The following is a 22,364-nucleotide window of genomic DNA, read 5'->3' on the forward strand; positions in this document are numbered from 1 at the left end:
GATGTTCAGCCCTAGTTCCAACCAAGAGTGTGCTCCAGATGATTCAGGGCCTCACCTGGCACAGAACCCTGCTCCTGAGAGAAGAAAAGACCCCAGAAAACACCCTTCTTTTTGCTGTACTTCCTGGAACCACAGGAAAAAGAGTGGTGCTGGTGGGTGGCAGGGAATGTGGCCTGTCCCCAGCTCCAGGTCTTGTCTGCAGAGCCCATCTGCAGTGCAGCAGGTCTGTCTAACTCGTGCCTGTGTAGGCTGGCTCCCCAAAGGCTGTTTGTGAGAGCAGGAAGCTAGGTGTGGGTAATAGGTGTTATAAAGGTGCTGCTCCTTCCTTCCCCCAGCTCCAGTAGGGCTTCTTCACCCCAGGTCTCAGGTTCATAGCAGCCAGTGGGTCCAGTTGAATGCAGGCCCCCTTCTCACCTCCTTCCTTTGGTGAGTCCTGCGGGCCAGCTTTAGTTCTTCCCCGGTAAGGCTGCTGCATCAGCAGCAACCCCGGCTCTTATCGTTTTTCCTTCTGTGCAAAAGGATGAGGAGCATAGGAGAACTGTGAGCCCTAACAATGGGAACCCTGAAGCTTCTTTAGGCAGTGCTTACCCTGGTGCATAAAGAGGGAGGTTTTTCCCTTCTTGTCCTTAATTCTCAGATCCACTATATTAAGTCAGAGTCGTGACTTCCGGAAGCCCAGGCGCAATGTTCTGTCCCTGAGAAGGTATAGCACCTGGCAGAACCTGGGATGAAGCCTCTGATTGTCAAATTCCCTTGTCAAGCCAGGAGCCCAGTTCCTTTGGGGGTGGTGGGGAGGGAGTAATTCTTCCTTGGAAATCTCCTGTGTCGGAGTTCCCAAGTAAGTAGAAAGAAAAGGATTTCTGCTGGACTTCATCTAGGAAAAGGTCATGGAGTGAAGGTAGAAAGGCAGAATTACAGTTGAACAAGGACAAGAGAAATTCTTCTTGGAAGTTTTCTCTTAGAGTAGGGATGGGAGCAAGGGAGAACAAAGGAAAAGTAATGTGGAACTCGGGTTTCGATGGTCTAGAGGCCCGACTTCCCAGGATAAGCTATGCAAACCAGGGGTGCACGGGAAGGCGTGCATCTGAGAGTGGAGGTGGAGCAGGAAGCTTGGCCTGGGCAGCTGGTATGGAGTGGACAAGGGCTGAGGGACCTCCTTAGGGTGACATTCACCTCAGGGCAGCTTGACCACTGCTGGCCCCTCAGGCGTTATCCCATTGGGAATGTGAATGTGGGAGCACAGTGGGCACAGGACCCCACCTGGGAATCTTCTTTCCTCAAATTAGTGGGGAACTAGCACCAAGGTACCCACATGGGTATTTATATCTGAACCAGACAGAAAGACGCTTGAATCAGGCACTATGTTAAGAAATGTATTTATTTACTAATATATTTATCCATAAATGTGGTCTGGTCTTGTGGTTTTGTTTTGTCATGATTATCACTCAGGGTAACAACTTCATCTGCTTTATTGACAGAAATAAATTGTTTCTGGTATTAGAGGTTAGGCTCTGATTTATGAAAGGATAGGGTAGAGTGGCAGTGGGGGGGCTGGCAACAAGAAGTGGTTTGTAAATCCATAAAAGCATGGCTTAGTATGTTTCAGGAAAAGAGAAAACAGGACTGAACTCCCATTGTGGTTCAGTACTTATCTCTATTATTATCGTACCCTTAACTTACACCCTAACTGATAATGCTTTAGTGACTTTGTGACCTTGGATAAATACTGTGCCCCACTTTTTCTACCCATAACATGGGCCTACTTCACAGAGTTGTTGTAGACCTCAGGTAAGGTAACACAAAGTGAAAGTACATTCCCAAGTGGAAAGTGGTAGAAAAATCCTAGTCCCAGTCACAGAGTGCATCTGAATATAATTTGGGATGTGCAGCTAGAATCCAAGCCCACCTAGAAGAAATTCAGTTTCAATTAGGAGGCCTGGTTGGGAGGATATAATAGCAGAGCCTGCAACTATTTATATCCCCAAGTTCCAGTTCAGATAAAAACAAATGGCTGTGCTCTGCCCCCATGGTGTGGAGAGTCAACAGTGACTGGAGAGGCCTTTGCTTTCCTCTGCACCTTTCCCCGCTCTGCTTCTCCGGGAAAGGTTTGGCAAAAGTGGTGATTGTCTGGTGCCCAGTTTTGAACCACAGGGAAAGACATTTAAAATAGGGTATAATGAAAAGAAATTAGAGGACAAAACAAAATTCATAAATTTAGAGATGATTAAATGATTCAAGAATCAGGTAGGGCCTCCCCGGTGGCGCAGCGGTTGAGCGCTGGGTTGCGAAGCTGCCCGCGGCCTCTGCGGTGCGGGTTCAGTCCCCGGCTGCTCCCCGGCCACCGGAGGAGGGTCCCACATGGCGCGCAGACCTCTCCTGCCGCCCGCTGCTCCCCTCAGCAGTGTCCTTCGGTCCTTCTGCCTGCTCTGCTCCCCACTCTGGCTCTGGTGAATTCTCTCACCCTCCTGCGCTTCTGACTGTACCCAGTGCTTGTATAAATAAATAAAAAATAAATCTTAAAAAAAAAAATTCATTAAAAAATATTAAAAAAAAAAAAGAATCAGGTAGCATCTCATCTAAATACAGCAAGGGGTTACACAAAATGGAGGGTGTTTATAGACCCAAAGAAGGTGGAATGAGGTTATTAGCAAAAGAAAAGATTATTTCAGGTAAAACATTTTCCCTCAGGGATAGGTGGGGGTGGAAGGGAGGCGTCTTATCATGGAAACTCCATGTTGATTGGATTCGGATCACACTTTTGGGAGAGGTGTTGAAACTGCAGTAAGATTAGGGATTTAATCTGGGTGGGGATGCTGACATTGAGGACACCTGTGGGGGCTTGTTTTTCTATTTTTAGCAATTCCTCCCTCCTGATCATACTCTCAACCTTGCTGAGAATTGTGATCAAAATTGAAGGTATCAGTGTCACTGCCAGCTAGAGCTTCTCAATTTCCCTGATCTCCTGCGTGATGTTCACAGGTCATCTAGATTATGAATTCAGGTTCACATTCTAAGTCGATCCTTTTCTTCACTGCATCTTTGAGGTTACAATCTTGGGAGATCTTTTGCTTGGTGATCAGCAACTGCAGGTATGCATAAAGAACTTTTGAGAGGGCCTCCCCGGTGGTGCAGCGGTTGAGCGGTGGGTTGTGAAGCTGCCCGCAGCCTCGGCAGCGCCGGTTCGATCCCCAGCTGCTCCCCAGCCACCAGAGGAGGGTCCCACGTGGCGCACAGACCTCTCCTGCCGCCCGCTGCTCCCCTCAGCAGTGTACTTCGGTCCTTCTGCCTGCTCTGCTCCCCGCTCTGGCTCTGGTGAATTCTCTCACCCTCCCGCGCTTCTGACTGTACCCAGTGCTTGTATAAATAAATAAATAAATCTTAAAAAATATATTTAAAAAAAAGAACTTTTGAGAGAATTCAATGTCCCTATAAACAGGATAATTCCTAATGCTTGGAGTATACTTCAGAACCAGGGTCCCAAATCAGCCAAGGAGACTCCTCCAAAGGACTCACCCTTTAAAGCCAAATGGCTTTTTCAGTGATTTTATGTAACTGAGGTCCAACTTCTCCAGAAGTGTTCATCCAGGTACAGCACATGGTAGAGTTTATAAACCAGACACCCCCTTGTTTAGCTAAGACAATCAAGGTCTATAACAACTTTGACCAGAGTCTAAGGATTTGGGTTGGGCAGCAGAAGAAGATCCTGTAATATCTTCAAGAGTTAAGGAGCAGTTGCAGCCATGAGGCTTGTAAAATCTAAGGGTCCATGAAGTACTGGGATGCAAATTTCCCTGGGTTTGGGGTAGCTAGCCAGAGACACAGAAATGGACTCTCAGGCTTAGGGAGTTTGACACAGCAGAGATTGAGTTTGTTCGAGGGAAATGGGAGCACCGGAAATTAGGAAGGAACTGTGATAGGCAAAATTACAGAAACAGCATAGTGGGAAATCCAACTGTCTGAGAGGTTATTCCGCCCCCGCCCCACCTCAGCAATGGCCTGACGGATACTGAGGGGGGTTATCTTGCCTGGTTGGTGCCTTAACAGCAGAAGAATGAGGGAGGAGGAGAGAGTTAAAGTATAACGTCTTCAACCAGACTCTTGGGTGGCAGCTGTGTATGTTGATGTCAGCTACTTCTTTTCCTCATCAATTTGGTTTGCAGCTCTTCAGTATTTGTTTAGGACCGGCCAGGTGGAGCCTTCTTTAGCTGAGAGATGTACCCAGACTTCCGAGTCTCTGAAGCTTGAGGGCCACCTAGGAAGTGAGGAACACCTGGTATAGTCCCCTTCCAAGGAGAATCAAGGGCAGCATTTGTGCTCAGTGATTACAAATCAGGAGGGTACATGAGAATTTGAAACATTAATTTGGAGAGTCGTAGCCGAATATTTGAGAAAGTGAGAATTTAAGATCCAGCCCTAATATATTTTACCAAATTGCTGTTATAGCTAAGAGACAAGGTCTTCCAAAATCCAGTTCAGTTTCATGATCTTAAAGTTATCAGAAACCTGTATTCTAGAGCACTTGTCAAAGTCCTTTCCAAGAACTGCTTGAAGGTTGAAATACTTTTGTAGGAATGCTTTTGCCAAAACAATAACTGTGAACATGAAAAGTTTTTTGTTTAAAGATTTATTTATTTATACAAGCACTGGGTACAGTCAGAATTGCGGGAGGGTGAGAGAATTCACCAGTGCCAGAGCGGGGAGCAGAGCAGGCAGAAGGACCGAAGTACACTGCTGAGGGGAGCAGCGGGCGGCAGGAAAGGTCTGCGCGCCACGTGGGACCCTCCTCTGGTGGCCGGGGAGCAGCCGGGGATCGAACCGGCGCCACAGAGGCCGCAGGCAGATTCGCTACCCAGCACTCAACCACTGCGCCACCGGGGAGGCCCCTGAACATGAAAAGTTTAAGAGTGGCCAAGTTTATTTTTTTCCCAAAGATTTATTTATACATACAAGAACTGGGGTATAGGCCAGAGGTGCGGGGAGTGAGAGGATTCACGAGAGACAGAGTAGGGAGCAGAATAGGCAGATGGACTGAAATACACTGCTGAGGCTGTTATAGGGCAGGGAGAGGGGCACCCCAGAACCCCCAAACCTGCCTGCTCTAATGAGGTTCTGCCACCCACTGCATCAACACAAAACATATAAGACTTCAATGTAAAGGAACTTTAATACAATTAGTAAACCATACAGAAAAGACAAGGAATATAGTTTCTAAATCAAGCACCCAAAGTTACCCATCCCCTCATGGGTAAAAGTCCACCCAGATGGGATTGGCCCAGAGCAAGGCCCCAAAGCCTGACACAAGTCTAAAGCATGTTTCAGAGGGGACCCACAGAAAAGGATCAGAAACAACCAGACAAGTCTGGAAGGAAAAGAGCAAAATTAAGATAAAAGCTGCCATTGTTACCCTCCCCACTGGTTCTCACCCACATCTGTTTCAACCAGTCCAGGATCAAAAGACAAGTGCAGTTTCTTCACGTGTCTCTCTGCTCCGTGTGCCTCCTCCAGGTCTCCTGGCTCTCCATCCTGCTTCCTTCCTTCCTCAGCCTCTTCTGCAGTTTCTTCTCTGCTCAGCTCCACCTACCTTTGGGTGGGGCAGGGAACCTGGAACTTCTCCTTTTCCTAGGGACCACCCTGTTACAAGGGGAGCAGCAGGCAAGACAGGAGGACTGCTGCGCCATGTGGGTCACCTCCCTGGCCAGGATCAAACTAGTGCTCCAGTGACTGCTAACTTCACAGTGCTTGAGACTTAACTCCTTTGCACCACTTGGGAGGCCAAGAGTGACCAAGTTAAAAGATCTGATGATGGTTCATTATCATGCAGTTGACAAGAGAATTTATTTCTGTGATGTACATTTTTAGATAATTAGAATGTCATGTAATGACATTATACCAGGACACATCTGACCTCTAGGAAATTCATACAATTTCTAGAATACATATTAAATACCTATACAGACACAACATAAAAGAAGGGTTAGTATTGCTTCTGATTTAACAAAGTTCCCCATGTAATTGAACATATGAAATAAACCTTTTTTTTAATGAGAGAGAACAAATCTGGGAAGTTCCAGTGCACCTCTGGAAATTCTTAGTTAAGGGTCAAAAAGACTTCATTTAGAATTTGATTTGGGGAAGTTTGTGAAAAATATCAAAAAGTTTTGGATACTTCACCAAAAGGGCTCAGGATCAGTATGAAACAATACCAATTATCCACTTAACCAAGATGAAAATGAAGATTTCAAAAACAAATATAGATGCTAATGTTTGCATTCAAATGTGTGGAGTTTTGGGTCCCTCAGAAAGAATTCAGGAGATGTTCTTATTTATCAGCACATGGCAAATTTATTGACAAAAGAGGAAAAAAAACAAAAGAGCGACACCTGCATAGACACAGGTAGACAATCTTAAAAGAATTGCATTTTGCCAGAGCAAGAGGTATTCTTTCAGTGTTCTTGGATGGAATTATTGGGGAAATTATCGCCTTGAGGTCAAGATTGGGTTGATCTTCTAAAATCAATAATGCTCTGTCCCCACCTCTGGCTGATAATCTTCTCTGACCCCACCTTAGATTCCTAGAAATCTGCTTAGCCAGGTTAAGTCTAAGATTCATTAATCATCCCTACCCCCACCCCTGGTGTTTGTCCTTATGAGACCTTCCATCCAAAATTTTCCCGGTTTAAGTTTCCATCACTTACATGGTTGCAAAAAAAACTTTTTTTAAAATGACACAGCACATGAAATTATTGATAATATACAACATCCTTGGGTCCTAGGTTGCTACTTAAAAGCTTGGTTCCTGGTTCTGGATAAAACTTTCCAAGTATCTTATCCAGATAACTTTGTCCATTTAACGGATGAAGGAGAACTGGGTTTTTTCATTTTCTATATTGATTTTAAAACATTTTTTATTTTAAAATCTTGGGCCTCCTCGGTGGCGCAGCAGTTGAGCGCTGGGTTGTGAAGCTGCCTGCAGCCTATGCAGCGCCGGTTCGATCCCCAGCCGCCGGGCGAGGGTCCCACATGGGCGCAGACCTCTCCTGCCGCCCACTGCTCCCCTCAGCAGTGTACTTCAGTCTGCCTGCTCTGCTCCCCGCTCTGGCTCTGGTGAATTCTCTCACCCTCACACACTTCTGACTGTACCCAGTGCTTGTGTAAATAAATTTAAAAAAATTAAAAAAAAAATCTTATCACAATGTATTAGACCTTATCCTGCTTGATCACACATAAAATTTCCTCAGATTCCTCTTCCACAAATCTATAACTTCCCTTCTCACATTCAGATTTTGTCCTGTGCCCTTAAATAGCCAACCTCACTTGACAATAAAATTTCTTTCTTTTCCTTTATTATTTCTAGTAGCCTTAATTACATACATTAATTAAAATTTTTAACCCTTAGAAATTTCAATTTCTAATGAAAACTGACATCAAGAAATAATGAGTTGTCTGTTATAACAGCATTCTTTAGGTTGACAAAGCCCCTAAGTATCACTATTTGCTCTGTAATAAGAAATCAGAAGCATACTAATCCATGCTTAGTAATTAAAATTTTAGTATTTTATCTCATCTAGAAATGATCTAGATGTACAATGAATTTCCATCATTTAACTTAATTTTTAAAAAGCTTAGGGTATAATTTACCCAAAAAAAAAACCTTTGAAAATGATTTAAGACCATAACTATAGTTATTGCTGAAGACTCACCTAAAAACTTTTGTCCCATTTATATCTATTTAAATCTTTTTAAAAATATATCTTAAGATATTTTTATGCATACAAGAACTGGGGTACAGGCCAGAGATGCTGGGGGCGGGGGAGGGTGAGAGGATTCACCAGTGACAGAGCGGGGAACAGAACAGGCGGACTGACTGAAATGCACTGCTGAGGGGAGCAGTGAGTGACACAGGAGATCTGCTGCGCCATGTGAATAGCTCCCTGGCCGGGGATTGAACTCATGCTGCAGTGGCTGCAGATAACTTCATGGGTTGCGTCTTAACCCCTTGCGCCACCAGGGAGACCCCTCTATTTAAATCTTAAGCAACCTTTCTTATTAATTTTTTTAAAGATTTATTTATTCATTTACACAAGAGCCGGGATACAGGCCAGATGCGCAGGAGGGTGAGAGGATTCACCAGAGACAGAGCAGGGAACAGAACAGGCAGACTGACTGAAATGCACTGCTGAGGGGAGCGCAGCAGGTGAGACAGGAGAGGTCTGCTGCGCCATGTGGGGACCCTTGCTGGCTGGCAGGGATCAATCCGGTGCTGCAGAGGCTGTGGACAGTTTTGCAGTGCTGCGCTTAACCGCCTGAGCCACCAGGGGAGGCCCACTAATGGTTTTTATAATAGTAGAGATAACATGAGCTCATTTTATTAATAAACCCAGGCAAATTTAAAGTTGCATCTCTGTCAATTCTAAAAACATGTCTATTTTATCAAACCAATAGACTTAAAGATTCATTCACTAATAATTATCCAACAAAATACTCAGCTTAGTTTTACAAAATTAAGTTTTAGGGGATTTAATTAGAAAAAAAATAATTTTACTGGAAAAATAAACATTTCTAAAGGTAGGAATTTCCCAAAAAGGGTACAAAAGATATTCTTTGAAGATCTATAGGCACCCCCAAAGATAATCCAAAGAAATACTTGCACAATTTCATTGACCTGGTCATCCCCCCTAACTCCAAATAGTGCTTCCCTTATTTCTTCTATCCAGCCCTATTTTGGAGTCCCCAAACTGATAGTTACCACAGCAAGTTCTCATGTCACAAAACAAGAAAAGCTGGTCTCTCTCTACGGAATATCATGGGCAGCAATCTGGAAAAGCTGACTCTGGTAGATGAGCTCCAAATTGTTGCTTCTGTTAACTTTCCCAGGTCCCATGTATAGGGTCAGAGTGTTACAGGGCAGGGAGAGGGGCAGCCCAAACCCCGCAAACCTGCCTATTCTAAATGGGTTCTGCCATCCGCTGCATCAACACAAAACATATGAGACTTTAATGGGAAGGAACTTTAATACAATTAGGAAACAATACAGGAAAGGCAAAGAATCTAGTTTCTAAATCAAGCACCCAAAGTTACCCGTCCCCTCGTGGGTAAAACTATCCAAAAGGGATTGGCCCAGAGCAAGGCCCCAAAGCCTGCCACAAGTCTAAAGCACCTTCCAGTGGGGACCCACAGAAAAGGGTCAGAAACAACCAGACAAGCACAGAAGGAAAAGAGCAAAATCAAAATCAAGATAAAAGCTGCCATTGTCACCTCCCCACGGGTCTCACCCACATCTGTGTCACCCAGTCCACGACCAAAAGACAAGCGCAGTTTCTTCACGTGTCTCTAGGCTCCATGTACCTCCTCCAGGTCTCCTTCTGGCTCCATCCTGCTTCCTTCCTCAGTCTCCTCTGCCCCTTCTCCTCTCCCTGCTCAGCTCCACCCTCCCTTGGGTGGGGCAGGAAACCTCCCCCTTTCCTGGGGACTACCCTGTTACAAGAGTAGCATTTTAAGAGGAGAATTTGACTGATATCTACCAGAATTTGGTAAGTTTTTCTATTAATTTTAATTTCCCCTTGGCTGTCTAAGGGATCTACTGGAAGTGTTACAGGGCAGGGAGAGGGGCACCTTAGAACCCCCAAACCTACTGCTCTAACTAGGGTTCTGCCATCTGCCCATCAACACAAAACATATAAGACTATTTAATGGAAGGGAACTTTAACACAATTAGTAAACAATACAGAAACAAATAATGTCGTTTCTAAATCAAACACCCAAAATTACCCATCTCCTTGTGGGTAAAAGTCCACCCAAACAGGATTGGCCCAGGGCAAGGCCCGAAAGCCTGCCCCAAGTCTAAGGCACCTTCCAGTGGGGAACCACAGAAAAGGATCAGAAAAACCAGACAAGTCTGGGAGGAAAAGAGCAAAGTCAAAATCAAGGTAAAAGCTGCCATTGTTACCCTCCCCACCAGTCTCTCACCCACATCTGGTTTCAACCAGTCCACTACCAAAAGGCAAGCGCAGTTTCTTCACATGTCTCTGGGCTCCATGTGTCTCCTCTAAGTCTCCTTCTGGCTCTCCATCTTGCTTCATTCTTTCCTCAATCTCCAGCTTTTTCTCCTCTCTACTCAGTTCCACCCTTCCTTGGGTGGGGCAGGGAACCTGAAACTTCCCCTTTATCTGGGGACCACCCTGTTTCAGTAGCAGTTTCCCAGAAAATCCCTGAGTCCTGGGAGGGGCTATATGGTTACTAGCCTGATGGGCTTTGGTTTATAATCATGCAGTCTCTTCCAAACAGACAATTCAGAGAACTAGTAAAAGTAAGAACTCAGAGAGAAGAAAGGACAGGGGCGAGTAGGAGTCACCACATCTGTCATGTTGTCCTTTGGTTTAGGTACTTCATATCTTTAATTTCAATGAATCAATGGGAACTCTTACTTTCTTTTTCCTTTTTCTTTTAGTCCACAGGTCTTTTATTTTTTTTTATTTTTTTAAGTTTTTTTTTTAATAGAGGCATGTTTTTATTATTTACTTGTTTGTTTGTTTGTTTGTTTTGTTTATACAAGCACTGGGTAGAGTCAGAAGCGCGGGAGGGTGAGAGAATTCACCAGAGCCAGAGCAGGGAGCAGAGCAGGCAGAAAGACCGAAGTACACTGCTGAGGGGAGCAGCGGGCGGCAGGAGAGGTCTGCCCGCCATGTGGGACCCTCCTCGGGTGGCCGGGGAGCAGCCGGGGATCGAACCGGCACCTAAGAGGCTGCGGGCAGCTTCGCAACCCAGCGCTCTACCGCTGCGCCACCGGGGAGGCCCAGGTCTTTTATTTTTTTCCCACACCCATCATGCCATAAATTCCTAGGGGATGGGTTCCAGCAGCTCAGTCTCCTTTCCATGGATTCTCAAAGTCTATTTCTCTGGGTGGAGCAGGCTGGTTGAATACAAGCATCTTTCTCTTCGGCTTCCTTTCTTTTTTTCTGATCATTTTCTTTCACATTTCAGAGAGTTATCACAGCTCTCGGAATGCTTCATATGCTCAAGACGAACATTAATTCTCTTGGCAAGAATTTTGCCCTTTCCTTGTGTATTTACGATAATGATGACTGCATGCTGGGTAACATTATAGACTCTCAGTTTTGCCATGGTAACATGTGTGGGGCATTCCTTCTTGAACAGTACCCATCCCCCTTGATGTCTACAACACCACCTTTCTTGTAGATTTATATATGTATATGACCAAAGGAGTAACTTCATGTTTTCTGAAAGGCCTGGAGCACATACAGCAGGTGCCGTGCCTCTTGTCCTTTGTCTGGGTCATTTTGGCACTTTACTGGAAGATGGTGGTTCAGGTTGAAAAGACTGGAACTCTTACTTTCAAGTGTGCTTGTTAGATAAACGATCTTGCCTAATTGGTGCTTGCTCATAACCACCAATGTAATCTATCCTATTTTCGGACAGATCTTGCAGTTTTTCATGATAGTTGCAGCTTTCTGCAGCTTCTTAAATATAAAGCACATTCAACTCTTTAAATAGGATCTCATTTCTTTTAGGTAGACTTTTGAATTTTTTTGAACCCAAACTAATTCCTAAACTCTACCTAAGCTCTTTGGCCCCCAAAATTTTCTTTTAGGAGTTGCCTTTATGTGCCATACTCCAACAGCATCCAAAGAGTGGAAACTGTGGAACCGAGTGGTAGCCATCTGGAGAATGGGAACAGGATTGAACAGCAGACTGCAAAGAATGAGGTCTATAGACTGATTCTGACTAAACCGAGAACTGCAGCTGCCACCAATAGTGCCCAACCTGGAAGCTGGGGAAGGAGTCCAAACAATGGAGACTACAGCTCTCACCCACAATTCTCAGTCAAAATCTGGGACAAAACCAAGTGTTGGGGTTTACGTGCTACTTCTGACTAAACTGAACCCCCGCTGATCCTGATAGATCAGCTGTCCTGGACTTAGGCCAGTTTGCCTCGGACTTAGTCTGACCTTGATTAGCTAATCCTAGACCTCAGTCCAATCTCCCTTGGACTTAGTCCAACCTGACTGGCTACCCCCTGGACCTCTGTCCAGTTTGTGAACTAAGCCAGCAGACCCTAGTAAAAGGGACTGCAGACTAGAAAGTAATGGGAAGAGAAGGATTCCAAAATTGGATAACAACTCTCACCTACAATTCCCACACAGAATGCAGGAAACAGACCTCCAATGTGGAATGCAGACAAAACCAAGGGCTAAGGACCTACTCACTAAGCCCTGGTCAGAAAAGCCGATTAGATGGGGAGCTTGGAAATAGGGAGAGAGAGAACTCAAGGTTCGCAGGCATCATGCCAGGTTGCTGCTGGAAGTTCCCTTCAGATCCCATCTGCTGCCACCAAACTGTTAAAAAACAAAATTCATAAATATAGATCTAATTGGCTTTAATTAAACACTTCATGAGATACTGCAAAGGGTTACACAAAATGGAGGGTATCAATAGACAATGAGAGGGTGGAACAAGGTTATTAGCAAAAGAAAATATTATTGCAAGTAAAAACCATCTTCCCAGGCAGGCAGGGAGGTCTTATGATGATCTGGAAACCCCATATTGATTGGATTAGGACTGCACTTTTGGGAGAGGTAGAAACTGCAATGAGATTAGGGATTAAATCTGGGTGGGGGGCAACATGAAGGACTCCATAGTGGGCGATTTTTTTTTCTTCTATTTTTAACAGCTATAACAGTAGGGCCTGAAATTATATCCCAAAGCTCCAATACAGTTAAACACAAATGACTGTACTCTGCCTACACGTGGGACTATGGTGAGAATCAAAGCTGGTGCTATGTCCATATGAAGAACCCAGAGGGGCTGGAGAGGACATTGCTTTCCTCCCCACAAAACACATTTCCCCCTTCTACTTCTCCGGGAAAGGTTTGGTAAGAGTGGTTGTCTGGTGCCCAGTTTTGAACAAGAGAGCAAAGCATTTTGCTCTTGATAGGGTGTAATGGGGAAAAAAAAAAATTAAAGGACACTTAATCCCCTACAGATGTTTTGAAATAAAGGAACTGTGTCTAAATGCTAAAAGCTGCACAAAGCATAAATTATCAGCCGTAACGTGGAAACGTACTTAAAGAGTCTTATAAAATAATTAAATATGCATTTTTTCCACCGTCTGCTCACAGGCCAGCATTCCTGTGGACTGCAAATGGAAACCCCACAATGCTCTCCAAGTTGGGGTGGGGCGGGCTGGTGGAGGGGGGGGTGTCACTGGATTTCTTTTCGTCTCCGTAGAGATAATCCAGAGGGAGATAGTAGATTCTTTGGCCCTGAGCTTTTAAAACGAGAAGACAAAACGAATCTCCACAGTCATCTGGGCTCCTCCGGCAACCCGCGGCCTGGTGACAGGAGCCCAGATCAAACGGCCCGCGCCATCCGGGCCCGGCGGGACCCGGCGCGCTCCCGCGCAGGCGCCAACCGCGCCGCCCCTCCCCCCGGGCCCGCCCTCAGGCCCAACGGCCGCCTAGCCTCGCCCTCGCGCCGGCCCAGGTGGCGCGGGCGCGCGCCGGCCCAGGTGACTCCCGGGAGAAACCATCTGCTAAAGCGGGGGGGGGGAAGGGCGGGGCCCGTGGCCGCCACACCGGAAGAGGAAGTCGGAGCGCCGGACGTCGAGGGCATTCTGGGTAATCCACTGTTTACTTCCTGCGGCGCGAAGCGCCGGCCCAGGCATTCGCTGCTCGCCTTCCAGTCGGGGAAGATGGCCCTGGAGACGGTGCCGAAGGATCTGCGGCATCTGCGGGCTTGTTTGCTGTGTTCACTGGTCAAGGTATCCGTAGGGAACCTGGTTGTACGGGCTACGGGGGTACCAAATTAGGGGAAAGAGGGTGGGACGAGCTGGGAGACGGTGAGGGAAAAACTGAGGTCCGGGACCCAGGGGATGGCAGCGGGTGTGGGAAGTGGATAGGCCATTGTTGACGTGCCTTGGAACGCGAGCGGATCTTGGAATTGATCCTTGAACCGTCTTACATGCCATTGCGAATCGACAGCTCTTACCCGCAGGCCTGACCCTTAACAGACATTCAGTGAGTTCAGCGAGCTTGAAGCCGAAATACTGCGGGAGTAAGAGGAGACTGCAGCTGAAGGTGTAGGGGTAGAGAGAGCCTGATCCTGAGGGGATTAGGGAAAGGAATAGTAGAACTCAGCTGAAGACATGAGACATCTTGAGTGTTGAGGTGGAACTTAGGAATGGGGCTGTGAGAATGAAGGGTGCGGGGGGAACTTGATAAGACAGAGCCAAGTAATGGAGCCTTCTCCTTGGCCAGAAAGAAGTGTGGCAAGGTTGTGTTTTTTGACCTTGTTCATTGCTCATCTCTCTCTCTACTCCCCAGACCATAGACCAGTTTGAATATGACGGCTGTGACAATTGTGATGCATACCTTCAGATGAAGGGAAACCGAGAGATGGTCTATGACTGCACTAGCTCTTCCTTTGATGGGTAAGCTCCTTTAGGGCCCTTCATTCACTTCTGCTTTACCCACCCCTCCACACACCCCTCCCCCCCCCCAAGGTAAATGTGGGGCAGACCTTTAAGAGCATAATCCTATTAGTTTCAGTTATTTTGAGGCAGGTCCACACAAGTTCAGTACAGTAACTACTGACCACATGTGGTTACTGAGCACTTGAAATGTGGCTAGTCCAGGTTGAGATAATGTTTAATTTGTAAAATATAATACACTGATTTCAAAGATTTGGCACAAGAAAAAGAATGTAAAATATCTTAATCTGTTTGTGTAAGTATGGCTGTTAGGAAACTTAAAATGACTTGTGTGGTTTCATTATAATTCCATTAACTCATCAGTACACTGTTAGCTCATTATTGGAAGGAACTGTATTTATTTTGTCTCCTGTCCTGGCTCAGGGCCTGGGAGGTGGTGGATGCTTAACACATATTTGTTGAATGTATGAAAACCCTTTTTGAAAATGAAGAGAAGCTGACATACAGTAAGGTAGATTATTGCCCCAGAGCTGATGCTTTTAGATATCTCTAAAAGGCTATAAGAAAAAGTTTCCTTTGGTTAGATTATCCAGTGGGGAGGAGGGGAAGGAGAGAAATGTGACCATGTCTCAGTTTTCCTTCCTTAAGTTAGGAGTCATTTTGCTTCTTGGTTGATTAAGGGTTTATATACAAACTAAGCTCAAAGCCAGGCCTAGCTGAAATTCCTTCAAGGTGGGTCAAGCTCATTCATCTTGAATTTCCTTTAGGGAAGAATAACCATTGGGCAAAAAAGGTGTCATGAAACCTTTGGGAGCTTGTGCATGTGCATGCTTAGATAACTCCAGTTCCTTCATTTATCAGCACTGTATCATTTAACACTAAAAAAAAAAAAAAATGAAGCAATTTCCATGTTGGATAAAGCACTACCCCTGGAGGGAGGGTCAGTTTCATTCAAGGCATATGGCCGAGAATGGCCCATTTGGATGGGGAGGGATGCTCCGCAAATAAGTCAAGATTGTTGCCAAGAGAATAGGTAATGGATGCTGAGACAGTCAGCAAATGTCAGTGTCTAGAACAGATCTGTCACAGGCAATCTTTATGCACTTGATTGAATGACAGTTCAGTCTGTCATTTCAGAAAGCACCTTATGCTTGCCTGTCATGTTCAAGTAACAGGCATCTGGCCCTTGAGTAACCTTTCTGAGGCCTGTGACCTGGGATCAGAGCTACCCTGTGAAGGACTATTAGAATGACAAGGACTGCTAAGGCTTATTTAGCTCCTATTCAGTGGTAAGCATTTTTCATGTATTAGTTCATCTCAATGATAAAGTTCTAAGAGCTTTCCATGTCAGACTTCATAGTTTATTAGAAACACAGCTTGGCCAAGTCTAACTTATTTCTGATAGGAGGATCCATTGTTTAACTTTCCCCATTGGCACCAGATTCCCAGCCCCCTAGTGGTTGTGTTGGTTGCAGCACTGGCCAGTTAACCTCTAAAGCTGTCCCCTTTCCCAGGGTATCTGGGCTAAGGATAGTTTTGCGCCTAGTGGGAGTCTTTAGGGGATGCTGACTGACCTGTGACTGGCAGGTGAGGCACACAAAGTGCACAGCACATTTGTCAGTATTAACTTTTAGTCAGCTATTTCTCAGCATTAGAACTTAGTTTCCTTTTCTTTCTAATAGAGACTCAGTACTTGACTTTTTCCTAGGTTTCTCCTCCAGAACTATTGTGCTGGCTGGGAACACAGTGCTTGCACCTTCCCTTGTACTCCCTCTTCTTTGGCAGGGGAGGTTCACTCAGTGCTTAACTCTATTTCCTTTCCCTTCTAGAATTATCGCAATGATGAGTCCAGAGGACAGCTGGGTCTCCAAGTGGCAACGAGTCAGTAAGTGTCTCCCTTTCTCCTTATCCTAACCTAGTTGTGTTGTTGATGCTGTTTCTTAGGTCCATTGGGGGCGTGGGGGAGGATTCTTAAATCAACGAGTTGAAGGGACTTAAGCTGAGAACGAAGGGTCTATAGGAAAGATAAGGAAAGTGTCCTGTGCCCTGTCAGTTTCATTCTTACAGCCAAAAGAAATAATTGCTTTTCTCTTGGAGTTGCTGCATTTCTTTGATTTTTAACTTGCATCTCCATTTGGTCTTTAGTCTTAATTCAGTCATTGCTCTCTTTTCTTCTCTTTTAGGCAACTTTAAGCCGGGTGTGTATGCGGTGTCTGTCACTGGTCGCCTGCCACAAGGTAATAATAATCATAACAGCCAATGCTTATTTACTGTGCTATGTTCTGTTGAAGTCCTTTATGTGAATTAATGCCATTTCCTATAACTCTGGGGGAACTAAGGCACAGATAGGTTAAATAACTTGCCCAAAGTCACCCAGTTAGCTAGTAATAGGAGCCAGAATTTGAACCCAGGCATCTGGCTCCAGAACCCTTGCTTTTAACAGCTACAGTGTATTTTTCACCTCATTCTTACCAAGTTATTGCCAAGTTTTTGTTCTGGATCTTCACTGGTAACAAGTCAACCAAGTAGAATCATTGATGAACAGTCAAGAAACCAGCTTATTTAGAAACACCCCACCCCCCCAAAGTACCTTTCTTATCTTTTGGGATCTTCTTTCCTTATAGAGCTGTCTCTTTTCCTGCTGCAGGAATTGTACGGGAGCTAAAAAGTCGAGGAGTGGTCTACAAATCCAGAGACACAGCTATAAAGACCTAGGAAGATGGATTGCCACCAGCATCTTTGCTCCCCACCTCCTGCTTCTGCTTATTTTTGTTGTGGAACTAAACAAGCAGAACTTCAGCCTCTTAATTGTGAAACAGCCTGTTCCTAGGTCATTTTACATTTGGACTACTGGGTTGGGGTGGGTGGGAGGAGTTTTGGGTTATTGGATTAACAAACTGAATTGAGTGGTAAGTAGGATGCTGGTTTTCCTACTCACAGCCCAGGGCTGAGCCCTTGTCCATGGGCAAAACTGTCAAATGCCAATAAATGTGAACCCCTAGGAAGGTTCTTAAGCCCATGCCAGTTGCCTTGCCTCTCTCTTCCTTCCTCTTACCTGGTACACATTAAAAACTCACACTGTAAGCACCTTCCCAGAGCAGCAGAGGCCCTTCTGCTCCCAGTTACCTGTCCCCTGTCTCGGAGCCTCCACAGTTGCAGCCTTTTCTAGTGTGCTTCCTTGGGTCTCTGCTGGCCTAAGTCCGAGCAACCCTTTCAGCATGGTTGTCCTGATGTCTGGCAGTTGTAGCCTACTGCTCTCTAGATCTGGCTCATCAGGTTGTCTTTTAAGGGTGTTTTCTTTTTTTCATTGCTTTTCCTATACCTTAGGCTAGTCAGGGAACCCCTGACCGCCTCATCCTCTGCTCACCCACGTTCTGTATTCCCCTAACGGGAGACCCTCAGGGGGCTGCTGGATATTGACCTGGTTAAAATCTGTGTCTCCGTAGGAGGTAGGCTTCTCCTCTAGTAGGGGAGGAAGGTGAGTTACTTATTTTGGAATTTTAATTTTATTATAAATTCTCATTTACTAAAATTTCCATTAAAAACCCCTTTCAGTACCCCATTTTGATTTTCCTTAAGTTTCTTGTTCTCTGTAAAACAAGAATTACAGTCTGCCTATCTCAGGATTTTTAGATTGTAAAAATGAAGCATTGTGAAAGTTCTATAACATAAGTTTTTATAAAAAGTAAAATTGATTTGCTCTTTTTTTTTTTTAAGATTTATTATTTTTATACAAGAACCGGGGTATAGGCCAGATGCGCGGGAGGGTGAGAAGATTTACCAGAGACAGAGTGGGGAACAGAACAAGCAGACTAACGAAATACACTGCTGAGGGGAGCAGCGGGTGAGACATGTGGGATTCTTGCCGGCTGGGATCAAACCCACACTGCGGAGGCTGCGGAGAGCTTCACAGTGCAGCGCTCAATCACCTGCGCCACCAGGGAGGCCCTGCTCTTTTTTTTTAAGATTTATTTATGCGTACAAGAGCTGGGGCACAGGCCAGAGATGCAGGGGGTGAGAGGATCCACCAGATACAGAGTGGGGAACAGAACAGGCAGATTGACTGAAATACACTGCTAAGGGGAGCAGTGGGCGAGACAGGAGAGGTCTGCTGTGCTATGTGGGTTGCTCCCTGGCCGGCTGGGTATCAAACTCATGCTGCAGAGGCTGCAGACTGCTTCATAGCGCGGTGCTTAACCCCTTGCACCACCAGGGAGGCCCTTGATTTGCTCTCTTTATTAACAAATATACACTATGTGCACAATCAACAAATATAGTGGGGGATGGGGAGAATATGCCCCAAACCATGTTCTGATGTCAGCAGTGGTGCCTTCACTGGCTTTGTGTGTCTCAGCCACCTGGTGTTGCTAGTGAGTCAGTTTCTTTTGTTACCTTTGGCCTGGAGAGGGTAGGAAGAAGAGAGGCTGAGTAGCCAGTACCACCTGCCTGTCTCCTCCCATAGGCCCAAGGGATGAAAGCTAGGACTGGCTAGGCTCACTCGTACTCAAACCAGAACCATCTTCTCTGATGCCTTTAAACTCTGAGGGAATGATCTATTAACTCCAATTCCAAACTAAGATTTTAAAGAATTTCCCCAGCCCATCAAAATTGAAAGAGCTGTAGGAGAGGTAGTTTTTGTTCAATCTCAATCTTAAAAGGAGCTTTGGGAAGCAGCCCCACCAGGCTAGAACTTTCATCCTGGAGGGAAGATGTGGGTTTCAGTGAGTGCCTAAGCTGTGCAACCAACACCCAACTTTCACTGGCTTTCACAAAAAGTCCCTTGGAAATCCCCAGCTGCTGTCCTACGTGTCTGACCCGGACGTGGCTGCTCTAAGAGAATGGAAACAGTTGTGGGGAGGGAGGCAAGAGGACCTGTGCATAAATAACCACACTTGGGCTGCCTCGACCCAACGCTGAGCTGGGGCCCTAACTGTCAGCCTGTAGGAAGCGAAAGATTTGGGCACTGTGGGGGTGGGGTGGGGTAGCCAGATGCAGTGGTGGGATTTCATAGACAGGGTGTGCCAAGTGTGCTCAGCCTGGGTGCTTGCTGATTTCACATGTCTTCTCTGGTCCTTGAACATCCTTCTGGTGCCGCTCACCAACCCAAATAGGCAGTAAGGTGCTGGAGTCCCTTCTCCTGCTGGGAATCCAAAAAAACAGTCTGTTCTTCAAGGGAGTGCTGTGTGGAAGAGGAGATTCCAGGCGCTGTTATGGCTGCCCTGCCTTCTGAGTCCATGAGGGCTATGCCTTTCCCACCGTGCCTGTCAAAGTTTCAGCCCCATTCTGACCACTGGGGTCCCCCATCTGCCCAGGGTCAAAAGATTGTCCCTTGGTGTCTTGCCCAATAGTTTGGTGTCTTCAGAAAGGCAAGGTTCTCCCCTAGTTGAGCAAGGACACATCAGACATGGGAAACTGGTGACCGGGCTGCCTTCCCTGGGCCTACTTGTTCCTCATTTTTTATTCCTACCCACCACAGACTGAGCCCTCACAAACTGATGGCTCAGTGTCATTTTATAGTAGCGTTGCTTTCAGTGCAGGGCAGAAGTTGATAACTGATAAAATAAGGGTCAGGACATTCTGGCTTTGGAGGGGAGCAGTTTCCTCAAAAGTAATGGGGCTGGGCTAGTAATTTTTTGCAACAGTAACCTCAGCCTGGAATCTCCAGATTTGGGGACCAGACCTCACTTCTTTGGACCCAGGCACTCCCAGTCTGTCTATAACCTGCTATTCAATCCTCACTTTAGCCCTCCCTGACACCTGATCTGTATGTGTATAAAAGAGGTAGGTAATGCTTAAAAACAGACTAATAACACCTTTGTCTGGAAGTCTGGTTTATGTTTAGTATCACGAAAGCGTTTTGTTGAAAGAGCATTTTACAGTTGACAAAAGGGCTTTCATGTCCTCTATCTTATTTGATCCTCACCAAAACCCTCTGTGTCATCATTAGTATGCCTTATTTAGTGATGAGACAGGCTCAGTGTTGAGTGACTTGGCCACGATCAAATAGTGGAGCCTTAGCTCGAGAACTACATTGCCCCCTCCCAATTTAGGGCTGCTGTTTCTGACAGTTATCCACAAACACAGCAGGTTTACTCCCTGAGAATGCCACAAAACCTGCATGAGGCAATAGCTTATTATTGAATGAAAATTATATGTTCTTACTGGCACCCCCACACACACTACCCTACTCCCACCCTCTATATTTCTAATCCCCATGTCTAAAATTAGCCAGAGGGAGACCATGGGAATTTACTCAAGGATCTCTGTGCAAAGCATTGGGAAACATATCCAGCCCTTCTCCAGTTCTCACCTGGCTGCATCTTCTGTTCTGCCCCAGCAACTCTTAGGAATTTGCTGGCTTGTACCCCATCCTTCTCAACCTGTTTTCTGCCTTTTTCTCCTTGCCACCTCTCTCCATCTGCAACCTACTAATGGCCCCTTCATACTGAGCAGGAACATTTAGACTCGTGATGAAAATGCACCTGTCCAACTAGGGTGATTGTTCCTGCCTCCCAGTCCTGCTGCCTCTATCACCCACTAGCTCGAACTTTTCAAAGTCAAAAGTTTTCTCTCTAAAATGTAGTTAACAGAAGTATGGTGTCAGGGTTAAAATAGTGGTGCTGGATATAGTTTTTTTTTTTTAAGATTTATTTATTTATGCATACAAAAATGGAGTACAGGCCAGAGGTGTGGGGGGTGAGAGGATTCACCAGAGACAGAGTGAGGAACAGAACAGGCAGATTGAAGTACACTGAGGGGAACAGCCAGCGAGTCAGGAGAGGCCTGCTGCACCATGTGGGTAGCTTCCTAGCTTGGGATCCAGCTTGTGCTGCTGTGGCTGTGAATAGTTTGATAGGTTGCATCTTAACCCCTTGAGCCACCAGGGAGGCCCCTGGATATAGTCTTTCTTGTTTCTTGATTTGGATGCTAGTTACATAGGCTAGTTCACTTTCTGAAAGTTTATTATTATATATTCATGATTTGTTTACTTTTCTACTTGTATATTTCTGGTGAAATTGGTGGGCTCTGTCTTGGAATAGTTACAAGAATCAAATACGCTAAATTAGATTAAAGTACTTTGAGGAGCTGTGCATCTAAGGAGTTTTCGTCATCCAAAGTTGTCCACCTCTCCATAATTTCTAGGTTAGCATGGCAAGAACGTCATCCCTTGAGGCAATAGATGTTCTAACATCTATCATACATAAATTTTTCTACACCTCAGCACATTATTTCACAACACTGTCCCTATAGTGGAGGGCAGGCATTATGGTCTCATGGATGGAGGGCCAAAGTCCAAGCTTTTCTTGAGGGTCCGTCTCACAACAGAGAGGGCTCTGGTCTTGTAAGAAGTCAGGAAGCTACAGGCCCATTTCAAAAACCTGATCTGATGCGTCCTGCCTGGGCCCTCGCTTTCCCCCAATCTGGCCTTTTGTGCTACAGAGAGAACTTGAGGAAAGCTGATGAGCAACTTCAGACCCCATAGGCCGGGAACCCCAACTTTGCTCCAAAATGGATTCCTTATTCCCCAGCATCTGCTACTCTTTCAACTCCTCCCCCCATCCCGGAAAATACCTGGAAGGAAGCAAGTGTTCTGGGGCCACTAGCCGGAAGAGGGGGTTTAACTGTCACCTTGTCCCCAGAGGCTTGAGTAGCAAGAGGGCAGAGGGGGATATGCAAATCCAGCTGGGGAGGGAGAACTCCACCGAGGGGAAGAGGGTGGCAAGCAGGGTCCTGTCTTAGCCGGCTGGGTAGGCATGAGGCAGGGCAGGGTTGCGATCCTAGGTCCTGGGAGAAGACAGCAGCTGCCCCCACCTTCTGCAGGCAGCTGTGGCAATGGCACTTTCTCTGGGCAGCTGAGTAGACTCACTTCCTCAGTCCTGCACCCCAGGGGAACAAGCGGAATGGGGTGGAGTCTGGA

The 22,364-nt window shown here is 45.9% G+C and overlaps 1 protein-coding gene across 1 annotated transcript; it reads left to right on the forward strand.

Annotated features, from left to right (window-relative positions):
* Window positions 1-13,708: 13,708 nt before the first annotated feature.
* SUPT4H1 (SPT4 homolog, DSIF elongation factor subunit) lies at window positions 13,709-17,161 on the forward strand (the record flags this gene model as incomplete). Its single annotated transcript, XM_084238826.1, has 5 exons — window positions 13,709-13,777; window positions 14,340-14,446; window positions 16,276-16,331; window positions 16,630-16,683; window positions 17,094-17,161. 5 exons carry the CDS (start codon window positions 13,709-13,711, stop codon window positions 17,159-17,161), a joined length of 354 nt encoding a protein of 117 aa, XP_084094952.1.
* Window positions 17,162-22,364: the final 5,203 nt, after the last annotated feature.

This window comes from Talpa europaea (genome assembly GCF_964194135.1).
Source record: "Talpa europaea genome assembly, chromosome: 7".
NCBI classification, from domain to species: domain Eukaryota; kingdom Metazoa; phylum Chordata; class Mammalia; order Eulipotyphla; family Talpidae; genus Talpa; species Talpa europaea.